This window comes from Haemaphysalis longicornis, unplaced genomic scaffold (assembly GCF_048455015.1).
Source record: "Haemaphysalis longicornis isolate Haplotype H1 unplaced genomic scaffold, Haemaphysalis longicornis Haplotype H1 scaffold_7, whole genome shotgun sequence".
NCBI classification, from domain to species: Eukaryota; Metazoa; Arthropoda; class Arachnida; order Ixodida; family Ixodidae; genus Haemaphysalis; species Haemaphysalis longicornis.
In genome coordinates this window covers 30117155-30132394 of record NW_027526422.1, presented here as the reverse complement: position 1 = coordinate 30132394, position 15240 = coordinate 30117155, and the positions used below count along the sequence as shown (strand labels likewise).

Sequence of the window (15240 nt, the reverse complement as noted above, 5' to 3'; positions counted from 1 at the left end):
AAGCCCAGCTATTTTAAATCGAGCTTTAAAATTCGCGTAGCAACCACGGTTGCATAATTGTTAAACATCGTGCGCAGCAGACACGCCGTACTGTTTTGTCCTCGCAGGTTTCGTAGTTGGCATCATTCTGCGGCTGCTGTGCGGTGAGCCACACGTGAACCTTCCGGTCACCATCCGCCTGCCATTCTACAGTCCAGAGCGTGGCCAGGAGTTCCCATTCCGCACACTCTGCATCCCTTATGAAAATTTCTATGTCCAGTCAAAAGACAGTCTGCGTCCCGAAGGAAACAGACTGCGTGCGTCCTGTGTGTTTCCTCTGTGTTGGAATTTCGCCACCGACTTTCTGCGTACTCCAAGTGTCCCGTGTGTTTCCGTCCTCCATGCGTCCAGTCTATCTCCCAAAGGCAACACAGACACCATACGGCCTTTGTGTGTCCCCTATATGTCTTGAAGGCAACAGACCGCATTCGTCCCTTGTGTGTCCCCTGTATTGAAATTTCGCCACCGACTTTCTGCGTCCTCCAAGAATCCTTTATGTTTCCGTCCTCTACGTATCCCACAAGCTTCCACCTTTTGAGTGCCCTTTGCATGCTGTCAAATAACAGCGCCCCACAGCCAGCTGCATGTAGAAAATGTCAGCCAGCTCCACAGTCACTGTTTCATGCTGCAGCTGTTTCTGTAAGAGCAAGCTGACGAAAATCACATGAATCACACGACTCTTGCAAACCTGACTATTTTATTCAGGTTGGATCCATACGTGCTGCTGCCGCCCGCCACACCAGGTGTCGCCTCATCTTTACCCCTCACAGGACGGGATAGCCACTGCCACGCTTGAACCTGAAATGAAAAACGCATTGATCGCATATGAAGGGGTTTAAACAAACACGTCTCAAACATTTCCTGGTTATGCTTATAAATATAAAGGAGTGTTCCCATACAAAACTGAACCAAGTGTCCTGAAAGAGAAGGTATAACTTCTAGGTTGCAAAATTAGCCACAAAATTTAGACCACATAAATTAACTAATGAGCTTACGAACATCAAATATGACATACTGTTACATAGGCAACACAACCCAGAACTAAGTACTGCTTAGATTCATGGCCTCCTCATGACGGGCATTTATACAGCCTCGCAAGAACATTTGAGATGAGATTATTACAGCAGCACTGTGGGAACAAAGCAATATGGGGGGGGGGGGGGGAGGGGGGAAGAGAAGGCAACATAAAATTGCATGAACATGCTAAGACAGGCATTGATCAGTCGTCATCATGAGTAGTTGCTTGTGTCTACGCGTTCTTTGGAACCTATAAAGGCAGCAGTTTTATTGTGCATTTCGTTTACGAGACAGCACTTGCATTGTCTAGTTTGTTTGTCTGTGCTTGCTTACAAAAAGCAAAATGTACATCACCATGAACTGACCAACCTCTAGGTTGGCTCCTCACTCTTTATATTTCCTTGTGTCGATAAGTAGCAGACACGGGAACAGAAATAAAAAACAACCCTAGAAAAACGTGGTGGATAGCACACTTGCACCCATCATTGCACGCGTGCCACGTGGTCACTCATCCCAACAGATGTACAGTGCACGGAGTGACCCCCAAGCAGCGAAAGCTGGGCGTGGTCGCTCTGTACTTTGTGAAAATACAAGCTACTAGAAAGATTTGACAGATAGCACAAACAGTGCAGGTGCGCCAACTTTGCACCATGGCACGAATTTTTCAACGCACAACAGAAAACGCACCGGTATGTCAGTGACACCGTGGAGGAGAAATTCGAAGACAAACCAGGACATCAGTGACAGTGAAAGGGTTAAAGCGGTCGAATACAGCAAATTTAATTTCACGGTTTATGCTTACGAGCAATGAGGAAAGCTACCGCAGTAACTTGAGCTGACTACTCTGTAACGTGCACTCAAATGCTAAAAACACACAAGCATTTTTGCATATGTTTGCACACAGAGCATTCATACTGTTCGGAAATAATGCAGGTTTTTCCTACTATAAACATAATAATATTGCCCCCAACCATGCCATTTGATTTGTTTACAAAATATTTTGTTACAAGCACCTGGCCACACCCTGCAATCTTATCCTTTTTTAAGGGAACCGTCTTTTTCCCCTTTTTCCTTTGTATGCTGCACCAGCAGTCCGGTTTGATATGGAAAGGGTGTTGCTTTGCGATCCCTATCCTAGCTTTTCCTGTTTTTTATTGAAAATGTTCTCGATCTAAATGAATGAGTGCAAAAGAAACCCTGCAGCATTCAATTCGCCAACGCTTCGCCAACGATTAATTTTGACCACCTGGGGATCTTTATCGTGCACCGAAATCTCGTACACACAGGCGTTTTTGCTTTTCGCCCCCATCAGAAAAGCAGCCGCTGCGGCCGGGAATCGAACCCGCGACCTCGTGCTCAGCAGCGCAACGCCTTAGCCACTGAGCCACCGCGGCGGGTACCCTTCTACGATTAGGACCATCATTATATTTGCTAGAGTAAATAGCTGTTCGGGGGGGGGAGGGGGAGGGGGGGGGGGCTACGATGGCCAGTGAGACTCATTACACTACATGAAACACAGTGGCAAAAAGGCACGCAATACACCCTTTTCACTGCTAGGCACAAGTTGCGTCTAGGGCATTGAAGTGAATTCACCTAAATTCTATTTCTGGGTGCATGGAATTGTTTCACTCATGTAATCCATAATATGACTTTTGAGTAGAAGTCTAAAGATCTAGTTCATCTGTAATAGGCGGTAGAAGAAAAATCCCCACACACTGTCTGTGGGCACCACGCAACTACCACAGTGAACAAGGGTGACAAAGTCGTTATTAATTAATTCATGGAGCAAGGACGCAGCCCTGATGCGACAAAAAAAATAAGAAAGGTACCAGGAAGTTTCTCACCCTCATCGGTTCCTTATTTTTTGCCCCATCTCTGCAATGTTCTTGTCTTAATATCACTAAGGTACCACAAGAATGCCACAATGGTTTTCTATGTTTTCATATTCTCTCAGCCTTCAAAATCGAGATTTTCATGCATTTCACAGCCGTAATAAACTCCACTTACAGGTCGTGCAGGATAGATAGAAACAGGAGGCAGCCAATTCTTCTGGTAGCTCACAACGTACATCCTCCATGTCAAACACCTGGCCCTGTAAAAAATGGAAGTTCAAGTAGTAAACAAGCTGTAAATATGCGGTATAATGCCGTGAAATACTCGCTCTGACAGGACATGACAGAATTTCTTTTTTGTAGGTGCAAAAAAGGCACCTTCAGTTCTTTCAAGCTAAAAAATAAGTACAGTGCTCACTGATTGAAACGCAACACTGCGAGCGCGTGGCCGCCAATACATGCAGCGCCGTCCATAGACGCCGCTGTCGCTGACAGCGCACCGCTGTCGCTGCGGGGAACCACTGCCCCGCTTATTGGCAACCGGAAGCAGCAAGCTTATGGTCAAAACACTCTCATCCTCGTGGTATACCACAATGCAACACCTAGCTTCCACGGGCGTCCACTGGCGGCGCTGCATGTAGTGCAGGCCACGCGCTTGCAGTGTCGCGTTTCAATCCGTGAGCACTGTACATACATGACAATCCTTACAAGGCTTTCAGCCATACTTTAAAGGAACAGAAGCATCCTTACACTGAATTAATGTTAAACTAAGCCTATTAAATATCCCTAGGTGGTAGAAATCTGTGGCCCCAGATTTCCACTGTGCAAGCATATTCTCTGGTCCAGAGGGTGCAAAACGTGGTTACGGCTTTTAAAGGAGCCATGAAGAGAAAACACAAGTTTGGTTCATTCAAAGGATTCCGTTGCTAGAATCATGCTGACACCATTTTTAACAAACTCCACTCAAATAAGCTACAAATTAGGAACAAAGGAAATGGCCATGCGACCCACTAGCTCATTTCCCGCAACAGAACCTATGTCATACCAGCCAGCTCTGCAGTTAGCGGAGGGCGGCAACAGCAAACGCGAATTAGGCAGAGGCTATAAGCTTGCCGAATGAACTATTTGCGCTTAAATTTAGGGCACATTCTTTTTACAGTAGTAAGAATGGTGGGACCAACAGTAAAGGTTAGGAAAGCACACGTAAGCATAGAAGTACCGATGCATACTGCTGTTGGTACTGCGCGCACTATGCTTGGTTTAGCTGCACAGGACTGCGGGGCTTTGGGGTTGTCTCGGACAACAATGGCCGATTGACACAAGCAACGGTGTCTTACGTGACCATATTTGTGGAGCGAGCACTATGTTTCACGAAACGATTATTTTCTCGCTGAACAAAAACAAGCCACGTTTAAATACGGTAAAAACAAAACAAAAGCAGAAAGCGGCTTGCCACGGTATAGTGGCACCATCTAGGTTAACTAACGGTAAAGAAGGTTTCCCAATCGGCTGCAGAGCGGCCGGTTCCTGTGATGTCATTGCAGACCCTGAAAATGCACGATTTAGCGGGAAAAGCAAAATTTTAGCTTCAATTAATGAATTTCTCAGTGAATAAAGCATCGTTTGCATTTGGACAAGTGCTGGGGGCACCATACCACACGAAATCTTTCGAATAACACAAACTTGTATTTTGTCTTCATGGCGCTATTAAAATTCTGAGGCACATGGTGAACGTCTCAGCGTGCCAATACCTCCAAGGGGTAGGCAAGTTGAAATGCTGACGAAACGAAAAAATAGGATGGCGAAGGAGCACGGTGGCAAGCCCACGCCCTGTTTAATCTTTTTCGCACCGTGATTGTATCCCCATCACATGCATATTTGTAAGAATCAACACGTTTAACCCATGCTCAACATGTTACGGTCAACACAATTTATGCAAGCCAGCTACAAATAATGTCACACCACACAAGAATTTCTGTCTGATCATGACGATGCTGGATGAGCTTAGGAAGGTGGAAAAATTTCTTGCATTAAAACAGTGAAAGCTGCCCTGTGACTCCACCAGCAATGCAGGCTGGAACAGCATGTTTTCAAGCTGCGACGTCTAAACAATTATCTGGTCAAATGTTCACTGCCTAAAGACCTTGTGCATGTGGTACTACTTACAAAGTTGCTAGCAATGCTTAAATGTTGAAAATTCAACGTATATGCAACTCTTACGTATTATAACTACAAATGTAATGCAGCCTCCTTGCATTTCTTTACCCGTAAACGAAAACTACCCGTTAGAACAATGCTAAGCTGCCTAGTCCTGTAAAAAAAATATACTGTGGGTCAACTGCCTCCTAAAAAAAAAAAAAATCGGGGAGTGGGCGTTTTGTTTTACAACCATTAACGCAGTTTTCTTTCTTTTTTTTTTTTTTTTTTCATGCAACAAGCTTTAGCGTCGAATCCACCCAAGCCAAGCGGCGGCCGCTGGGCCGTCAGCATAATATTTTCGTTGCCGGCAATGGCAAGGGGGTCGATCACTCACACAGCATACTGGCCGCCGCTCCTGGAAGCTCATTATGACCGCGCCGACGCAGCCGGTAATTTACAATAAAAGAAGCGCGGCGAGCCGAACACCAAGGAATATACTCAACACGTTTAACAAAACAGCACTGCGGCAACGCGTAATAAAATTTTAACATGCACCACGATAAACAATCACTTACGGCAGAACACGCAGCATTTTTCACACGTCGCGTCGACAGACTGGAACTTGCAGTAGAGACTCTTGATTCACGTAGGCACGCACAACTTGTCAGATATTTTGTCAAATGGCGACCTCGATGTGCGTTTGCTACAGCAGCGCAGTACGGCGACGACACAGACGCTTTGCCAGCACTCACGATGTTTCAGGTGGCACAAGAGCACTAACACGTAATATTACGGCAGGAGGAGCACGTAGTAATTCACGTAACACCAGCAAATCGAAAACAAACCACCAAAACCACGCACAACGAACCAAGCACGTCTTTTCTTGCGCACCTATAACAATGACTGCATATATGCTAGCCTAGACTAGACTTATTACTACAGTTGGCTATCTAGCAGTCATAGAGTTTAGCAGTTACTTTCTTCCTTCATCATCACCCCTGAAGCAAATTAGGCAGACGCCATTATAGTATTTTGTTAAAGTTGATAATAGCAAACATATATATAATGGCAGTATATTTTCTTGATGCGAGCAACGTCTTTTGTTGTCGTAAGTTGTTGCTACTCAAAAGCGAATAAAAATGGATTAACAAACGAAGTTATTATCATCGTCATCTACATCTAGATTGACTGTTTTGTGTTTTGTTCAGCGTCCAAGCAGTCCAAGCATTCACCATTCACTGTTTGTGCGCTTTTCACAAACAGAACGGCCGGATAAAATAATTATTCCTCGCAGACATACGCAAACACACGCGCACACGCACACACGCACACACACACACACACACACACACACACACACACACACACACACACACACACACACACACACACACACGCGCGCGCGCGCGCGCGCGCGCACGCACACGCACGCACGCACGCACACAAAAGCACCGTGCGTCAAATCCACGCAGGCAAACAATTCACTCAAATGGAGGCTTAACAAGACTATGTGAGCTCAAGTATTTACACCTAGGTTTACGGCCTAATCGTGTAATGTTTTGGTGGCTTGGAGGTTAAGTACCCGCCTACTGATTCAAAGGGCGGAGGTTCGAAACCCGCTCAGTGACCTTTTTTTTTTTTTTTTTTTTTAACCGTGCTTTAATTAAAGTTTTTCTGCCTTAGGTTATATTTTGACATTGTTGTTGCTCTTGTTGCTCTCGTCTGGCTGTGTCCCTTTTTTTTCTGTCGCAATATATTTCTAGCGCAAGCTCTGCCCCAAAAAACAGTACACCGCTTCAGCATTTAGTTGCAAGGATAAGCCATTTTACAACGACCCTGAAGGAAAACACAGACTAGGACAATCGGAAGCCACTTTTTAGGTTGTTTTTGTTTTCATTGCTTCGTTTTATATTCGGCTTTTTGTGTTCTTTTTACTTTTTCTGGTCTGTGTATTCTTCTCCCTCCCACTTTTTTTTCGTAATGGGAGGGACGAGGCACTTCGAACAGCCTCGTTCAATATGTATCCTTCTTACGCCACTGTTTCATACAAACGTACCAGTTGGTAATATTAATTCTGCGAATTTATCAGACCTCACTAGCACGAAATAACGTATACAGTGCTGCAGAATTTCCACAAACCATCGGCATTGTTTCTTACCATCTCTAGCCAAGCCAGAAACTTAACCTTTCGAGTATAATTAAGGCTTACATGCTCGACTTTATGTTTACTTGAGGAAGCACAATCTTCAGAAAAAGAATGTAAGGCAACAAATAGTTATCCTTCCTCCCAGTGTCCTAGAGGCAACACAAAAGACATAAGTCAGTCTTTTGACTTCATTTTGCCTTCAGTACATACATAAGCAACAGCATTACGGCACACAGAAGAATTAAGACAGCAAATTCAAGTTCTATCTTACAGCCTTTGTCCTAGAGGCAACACAGGGGAAACAGGCCAAAGTCTTTTGACTTCATTTTGCCTTGAGTACACACATGGGCAATAGCATTGCGGAACTCAGAAAGAGAAGAAAGCAAGTCATTTTTAAAGTTTTATACCTCTCATCCGAAATGAAATCTTCGTATAGAAATTTAAACTTTGTGTTTACCATAGTACATATAAAGGTAAAACATCATGGCTGTTTATCCGGCAGTCTATAAAAAGTACACAGCCTGCTTATGTCCTAGAGGTAACACAAAGGAAAAGTCAAAAGAAAGGCCACACAGTCAACATGCAGGAGACACAAAGTAAACAGAAAGGAAAAGTTCATTTTCATGAGGGATGACAGTCAGCCTGGGCACCCTCCTGTTCGTTTCCGCGATGGCCAAGTACGCCTTCAAGAACAACCTCATACCCGATAGGATGGATGTCTGGAAGTGCTTCGTACAGAAAATGGAACCTCCCGAGCAAGGCGAGGCCGACGAGCAGCGCCAAGCAGCGCAGACCGTTTCTCTGGGCACCGGTTCGGCGAACGTTTCCTCTATGGCGGCGCAGGACGTCGCGGTGGCAAGTGTGTCGTCCCCGGAAGGACGGCCATCGAGTGATGATGCGGTGCTGTCACCTGGTAGCGATGACGTCAACCAGCAAGGGGTGCTCGCGTCTTCTCGGAAGTCCCCCACGCCTCCCACGTCACCCACGACGCCTGCGGATGGACCGGACGTGACGGCTGCTGCTACACACAAACCGAAGCAGACGACAGACAAGAAGAAAGGCTCGAAGAAGACGCGAGACAGCCGCAAGTTTGAGACGACAAATGTGAGCACGATGGCCACAGCCATGGGAACTAAGAGTGCTTTGACAGCGGCTCATAAAATTTTAGAATGGCCGAAAGAGCAAACCACAGCGGTTAAAAGTGCCAGCTCGTTCAAACGCACGCAGTTGAAGAAGGAACACCGTCCCAAGACCTAGCCAAAGACGACTTGATCCCCACTGCGATCACATTGTTTTGTTTCGGTTCATCGATGTCAATGGCTGAGTTAATCGAACATGCGTTTCGCAGCGATACTCTTTATTCACTCGTAGCCGCACAAAGTATACTCTTGGGTTCATTTTATTTCATGCTCAGCTTTCTAGAAAATATGTAGCGCAATTTTTAAATTATATGTTCATCGCCTTGCGCCTTTGCCCTTGAATTTGGTTTATGAGCATCCATAACTGATTGCATTTGCAGAGATAATTACCGTAGTTCCGCCGCCGCACTCAGTGGGCTGGTAGTATATGTTTGGGGACATTTCGAATATATAATAAAGACCAGAAATGCTGGTTCGCTTGCTCTCCAAATGATGGCAGTGCACGTACTTCCGTTTGTTTCTTTTACACGCACGCGCACACACACAGACACAGACACACCCACACACAGACACACACGCACACGCACGCACACACACATAGACACACAGACGCACACACACAGACAGACACACACACAGACAGACACACACACACATACACAGGCACACACACACACACACTTTTTTTGTATTTATTGCCTGTCTTTGACAATTCACAACAGATTACATCTCAACACTGCAAATATGTACACATACAGGAGGTGCAGTTGCCAGCCACTACAGGGCTGACTTTGTCCATTTAAAATGCCCTCATATTGATTAGTTGCTCTATTTGCGGCAGCCAATCAGGTAGTTCCTGGTGGAACTTAATAACTTCAACAAATCGCCTAATGCTCTCTTTGAAATACTCCCTTGCACATTGCGCATCAACATCATTGTACAACCTTGCTGTACGAGAGCGCCATATACTATGGAGACCCAGTGCCATGACTAAATTTGTAAGGCACTCCATCCTCATTGTCTATTGCAAGGAAACGTATACCGTGAGGATCTAGAGGAAAATCTTTGTGTAATGTCCTCTGTAGCACATCCCAAAAATATACTCCCTCCCAACAATGCAAAAATACATGATCTATTGTCTCGGGGGATTTACAACTAAAACAATCTGTCCCCCATGGTACGAATAACCCCCTTTCTTCCATAAATGTTCGTACTAATAATGTTCCTGTATGCAACCTAAACATAAAGGATTTGACCCCTGGTTGAATCTGCATTCTTTTAACCCTCTTAAGCACATCGCTACCGGGCCTTCCAAAGTACATAGCCCTGTACATGGGAACAGGGAACACAACATCGACAATATCATGATACAATTTCTTACGCGTAACCATACTTAAATACTCTTTTGAAAATCTTGCGTTTAAAAACTTTACGCTGGCCACGACCTCCTTAAAATATCCAAAGATACCTCCCGTCATGTATTCAGTCGTAATCACAAAATCGGGGAGAACCCTGCCTAGCCTTAATTGACACACTGTACGAAGAAAAGGGTCCCTTACTTCTCTCAAAAAAAGAAATCTATTTAGTAGTTGTCGCACAAATAAATGCGCTAGCCCCACTCTTCCATCTTTCACACGCTTAAAAAGGTTGTTACGACTGCACCTCTCCCAATTTGAGGCCCAAACAAAAACAGCGAGCACTCTATGCAACTGTTGCACGTTCATGCGTGAGCAGTGCAACACCTGCATCACATACCACAGTTTGCATACTAAGAACAAATTACACACTGTCGCCCTAGCAAACGTGGACAAATAAGCCCCTTTCCATTTGTCCGCTTTCGCGCGAGTTTCTTTTGTCTGTTCTCGCCAATATGGTTCGCTATCCCTATAAAACTGTAGGGGGCTCCCAGATACCTAACTGGGGTTGTTGTCCAGGCTACGTTGGCAAAAACGCTGGGGGTGGATTGCCATTCGCCATGCCAGAAACCAAGACATTTTCCCCAATTTACTAGGCTTCCGGTTGTGGTACTGAACCGTTTTGTGACCTGGACTACTCTATAAATGCTCTCTTTGTTTTCACAGAACACAGCAATGTCATCCGCATAAGCCAGCAGTTTCACTTCGGTCTCCAGGAGGCGGAATCCACGAATCTCTACGTCATTGGATGATGATGAAACGAAGGAGCTGTTACAGCAGCCAATAACAGTAAGAGAAGTTGAAAAAGCTATTGACAATTTAAACCCGGGGAAGTCACCAGGGCCGGACGGTTTAAGTGCGGCATTCTACAAAGAATTTAAAAGTGAAATAGCTACAGTTCTAACTGCAGTTTTCAATGAAGCGTTTGATTTGAATGTCCTGCCACCTTCGTATGGATCCGCTCACATGATATTAATCCCAAAAACAGAGGATGGGGAAAAACTTAAACAAGTGACTTCATACAGGCCCATTTCACTCACGAATGTTGATTATAAAATTTTTATGAAAATATTAGCAAGTAGACTTCAGGGAGTGATCCATAAAATAGTAGGCTCTCATCAAACCTGCGGTATACGAGGGAGATCTATATGTACTAACATTCACAAGGCCAGGTGCGTGCTTGAGTGTAGCGATGCCGCAAAAGTAGGTGTCGCGGTTCTTCAGCTGGATCTCTAGAAGGCTTTTGATTGTGTGTCACATGAAGTGTTGCTTTGTATACTGGATTATATCAATGTAGGTTCTGTTATCAAAGATGGGGTGGCTCTGGCGTACCGAAACTGCACTACGCGGTTAGTGGTGAATAAGACATTGGGAGCGCCCATTGACGTGCAACGCTCGGTGCGCCAGGGATGCCCACTTAGCCCACTATTGTTTTGGATTTACATTGAAACTTTGTGTTTGCGTATCCAAAATCACACACACACACACACACACACACACACACACACACACACACACACACACACACACACACACACACACACACACACACACACACACACACACACACACACACACACACACACACACACACACACACACACACACACACACACACACACACACACACACACACACACACACACACACACACACACACACACACACACACACACACACACACACACACACACACACACACACACACACACACACACACACACACACACACACACACACACACACACACACACACACACACACACACACACACACACACACACACACACACACACACACACACACACACACACACACACACACACACACACACACACACACACACACACACACACACACACACACACACACACACACACACACACACACACACACACACACACACACACACACACACACACACACACACACACACACACACACACACACACACACACACACACACACACACACACACACACACACACACACACACACACACACACACACACACACACACACACACACACACACACACACACACACACACACACACACACACACACACACACACACACACACACACACACACACACACACACACACACACACACACACACACACACACACACACACACACACACACACACACACACACACACACACACACACACACACACACAGGCAGGCAGACAAACAGACACTGACAGACACACATACACAGGCACACAGAGACACACACACATACACACATAAAGACAGACACACACACAGGCACGCACTAAGACAGACACACGCAGACACACAGACACATACATACACAGACACACACACAGGCACACAGATACGCACATACACATAGACAGACATACACACACACAGAGACACACACACACAGGCACACACAGAGAGACACAGACAGACGCACACACACACACACACAGACGCACACACGCACACACACATACACAGACAGACACATGTGCAGACAGACAGACACACACACACACAGACACGCAGACAGACACGCACACACCCACACGCACACACATACAGAGACACACACACAGACATACACAGACACACAGGCACGCACGTGCGCACACGCGCACGCGCGCACACGCGCACACGCACACATTTATGCGTGCAAAACTTGTTCAGCATAAGAACCTGCCTTTGGCGATTCCTGTCATAAAGCGTGACAGTGAAACACTGGCCTCTGTAGAATATGTCGTTGCGAGGCGGCACTTCGACGCTTCGGGGAATAAAACTTATGGGACTCGGTTTACTGCGAGTGAGACGATGCACCTGGGCAAAATGTTTGGAAGCAGGCATTGCTGGCAGCAGTATCTGAGCATGTGTGATCCGTATATTGCCCAGACGATGCTGTGACCCAGTGGTGATCCGTTGTGAGTAAAGTACTTTTTTTTTCATTATGGCCGTATTCTGATCCTGGTAATCTGAGTCCTTCGATCCTCCACTCGAGCCTCCAGTGGAGAAGAGCCTTGAAATCATTCCCCAATGCATAAGCATTGCCAGCATCCTCTCCTCAGCCGAGTGGATGAAGCAAATGGAGTGGAAAAGGGACTCAGAATACGGTGAGTCTGTTCTCCACTCCACGTGTTTCCTTGACTCGACTGAGTGGAGGATTCCGCAATGGTTTGCGTGCGAAAATTGCTTTCCAGGACCTCTTTGATTGGAAGCTCGAGTGGAGGAGGGATTCAGAATCCAGTGATTTCCTTCCCCGGCTGAGCTCCAAAGCTGACTACTGTGGCAACTAATTTCGGAAAAATGAAAAATGGGGCCTTCGTGCAGGCTTTTTTAACAGCGGAGCTGTTGTAGGTCGACGCTTTCGTAAGCCTGCTGAAGGTAGTTCGTCTCGCAGGAGTAAAAGCAGGTCCCCAAACCCGACAGCGGCCTCGCAGAAACCGGCTCCCAGAGCCACCGATAAGGGGTACAGTGGTCTCGCAGGAGCAGGATCCTCTCCCCCCCCCCCACCCCCACCCCTCCCACTAGGGGAGGGAGAGGAGAGGGAGCCTCCCGTCGCTGACGTTCAGCTGCCGATTCTTTTGGGTGAACCGTAGAATTTGCGCGGCGACGTCGCTGCCGTTCTTGGACGAGCGCCCGTTAAGGTTCGATCCGACACAAGAGAACCACAGCTCTGCTGTTTCAGGAGGTTTCACACTGGGTAAAACCGGGTTTAATTGTTGTCGGCAACTTCGAGTCAATTTAGAGCCACAAGGGGTCCTATGGTTTATTCTAAGCACATAAGAAGCAGTTTTACTGCAAAAAAAAAAAAAAAAAAACCGGATCTGTAGCCGAACTCAGCCGAACATGGCTTTTCGCGCAACGTGCACGTGGTTGATGTCGTACCGCATGCGGCCGGCAGCGCATGGAAACCCGCGTTCGGAGCTCGACGCCGGCAATGAAAGCCGTTGTTTTAGATGTATAAAGGTATCAGGGTTTTTTTCGCTTCGTCCCCACGGGAGGTACTACAAACGTATGGGGCCCGTAAAGGCAGTCCGTAAAGAGGAGGGCAGTCCTGGTCTGGCAACCATGGTAGCCCCGTGAAAGAATGGCGGGAAAATTTGCGGGTAAAAATGGCGGGAAAATTTGCGGGTACGCCAGCCGAAATGCTACGCGGCGCACATTAGCGAAGCGATGCGGAGCGATGCGGAGCGATGCGGAGTTTGTGGTATAGTCGGGCAAAAATGTGCACCAAGATGACCGGCGCATGCAGGTTAGCGGCGTACCATGGATGTACCTTTCCTTTGCTTCCGGGCTGACATTTGTCGTGGTTGTCGCAGCGACTAACCCCGGCGCTTCATCGCTGTCCGATCATGTACCCTGCCCCAATAAAACACCACTCAAATCCCCTCCCTTCCCCCACCCCGGTGCAGTGGGAGTGGAGGCTGACCAACTCTCAGCTCGTGTGTGGTCACTAGAAAGATTTTCTAAAGGCCATAAATCTCGAGTCTCGGGAACGCATCATCTCCTTGGCTAGAGCAGCAATTGCGGCCGCTCGCGGCCTTTTAGACTAAGAAAAGGTAGACGAAGAGAGGTTTTAATCGGCTCAAATAAATATTTCTGGAATACCACCATTACTGTCACCAATACATCACTTCTTTTTCTTTTTTTTTGCAGATATGTAAATTGGTCAAGCCATTCAATTTAGATGTGTAGGTATCCGAGAAAGAGATTGAACAGCTGTGGCTGCTTACAAAATGCGTTATAGGTACTAATAGGTAATTTATAGCTTCTCCTACCACAAAAAGTTTCTTTTTACTCAGCAGGGGTGCAGCCAGCACCCATAAACTTTATATAAATAAATCCAGAGGTATCCGCGCACGTACGCCTCGTTCTGAAGAGAAGCGGGAACGGTCGATGGGAACGATCGACGCATGTTCCGTACCCCGCATGCGGGGTATGTTTCGCGGTTGCAAGCCAAAGATCTATCTGCGCCGTCAGGGCCGTACCCAGAATTTTTTCTCCGGGGGGTTTTCGGGCACAACAGCGACCATGTCGAAAATATGTATCGGCTTATTTCCGCATGTGAATCGAGCGCATTGGTGACATAAAATAGAAAGTTATAAATGTTGAAGCCAGAAAATATTTCGGAGGAGGGGGTGGGGGGGGGGGTCACAGAGCAATTGAAGTGTTACCGGCCAGGGCAGTAACCAATAGAGGGGGGGGGGGGGGGGGGGGGGGGAAGGGAGACAGAACCAACCACTCCCACCCCCTTCCCCCCTCTCACGGTTACAGCCCTGGCCGTCCACACTTCAATAGCTCGGTACCGAGGCGCAGCGACTGCCTGGGTGTGCATGTGCTGCATTGCAAGTAATAAAAACGCGCACTACAGAATCGCGCAGCCTCCTTGCTCTGAGGATGCATTTGTTATTGCACGAGCCCCATTTGAATCTACCGCGTTTCTTCAAGCATGAAGACCAAAACAAAAAAAAAGAAAACTTGCCGAACAATTAATTTTATTACTGCCCTTCCCAACATTTGTCTTT

At 46.6% G+C, this 15240-nt stretch overlaps 1 protein-coding gene and 1 long non-coding RNA gene across 2 annotated transcripts in view; one reads left to right on the top strand and one right to left on the bottom strand.

The window, feature by feature from the left end:
* Positions 1 to 235, top strand: part of LOC144146224 (high-affinity choline transporter 1-like) — a gene marked incomplete at its 3' end in the record, with an annotated part of 28267 nt that extends 28032 nt beyond the window's left edge. The window contains exon 9 of the mRNA XM_077678187.1: positions 108 to 235. Within this exon, the coding sequence (XP_077534313.1) occupies positions 108 to 235 (128 nt within the window). The remainder of the gene's footprint in view (positions 1 to 107) is intronic.
* Positions 236 to 717: 482 nt separating this feature from the next.
* LOC144145031 (uncharacterized) lies at positions 718 to 6017 on the bottom strand. The gene is made up of 3 exons (XR_013317401.1): positions 5603 to 6017; positions 3064 to 3148; positions 718 to 837 (listed from the first exon to the last, which is right to left on the bottom strand). It is a non-coding gene; the product is annotated as an uncharacterized LOC144145031 (long non-coding RNA).
* Between the last annotated feature and the right edge of the window lie 9223 nt (positions 6018 to 15240).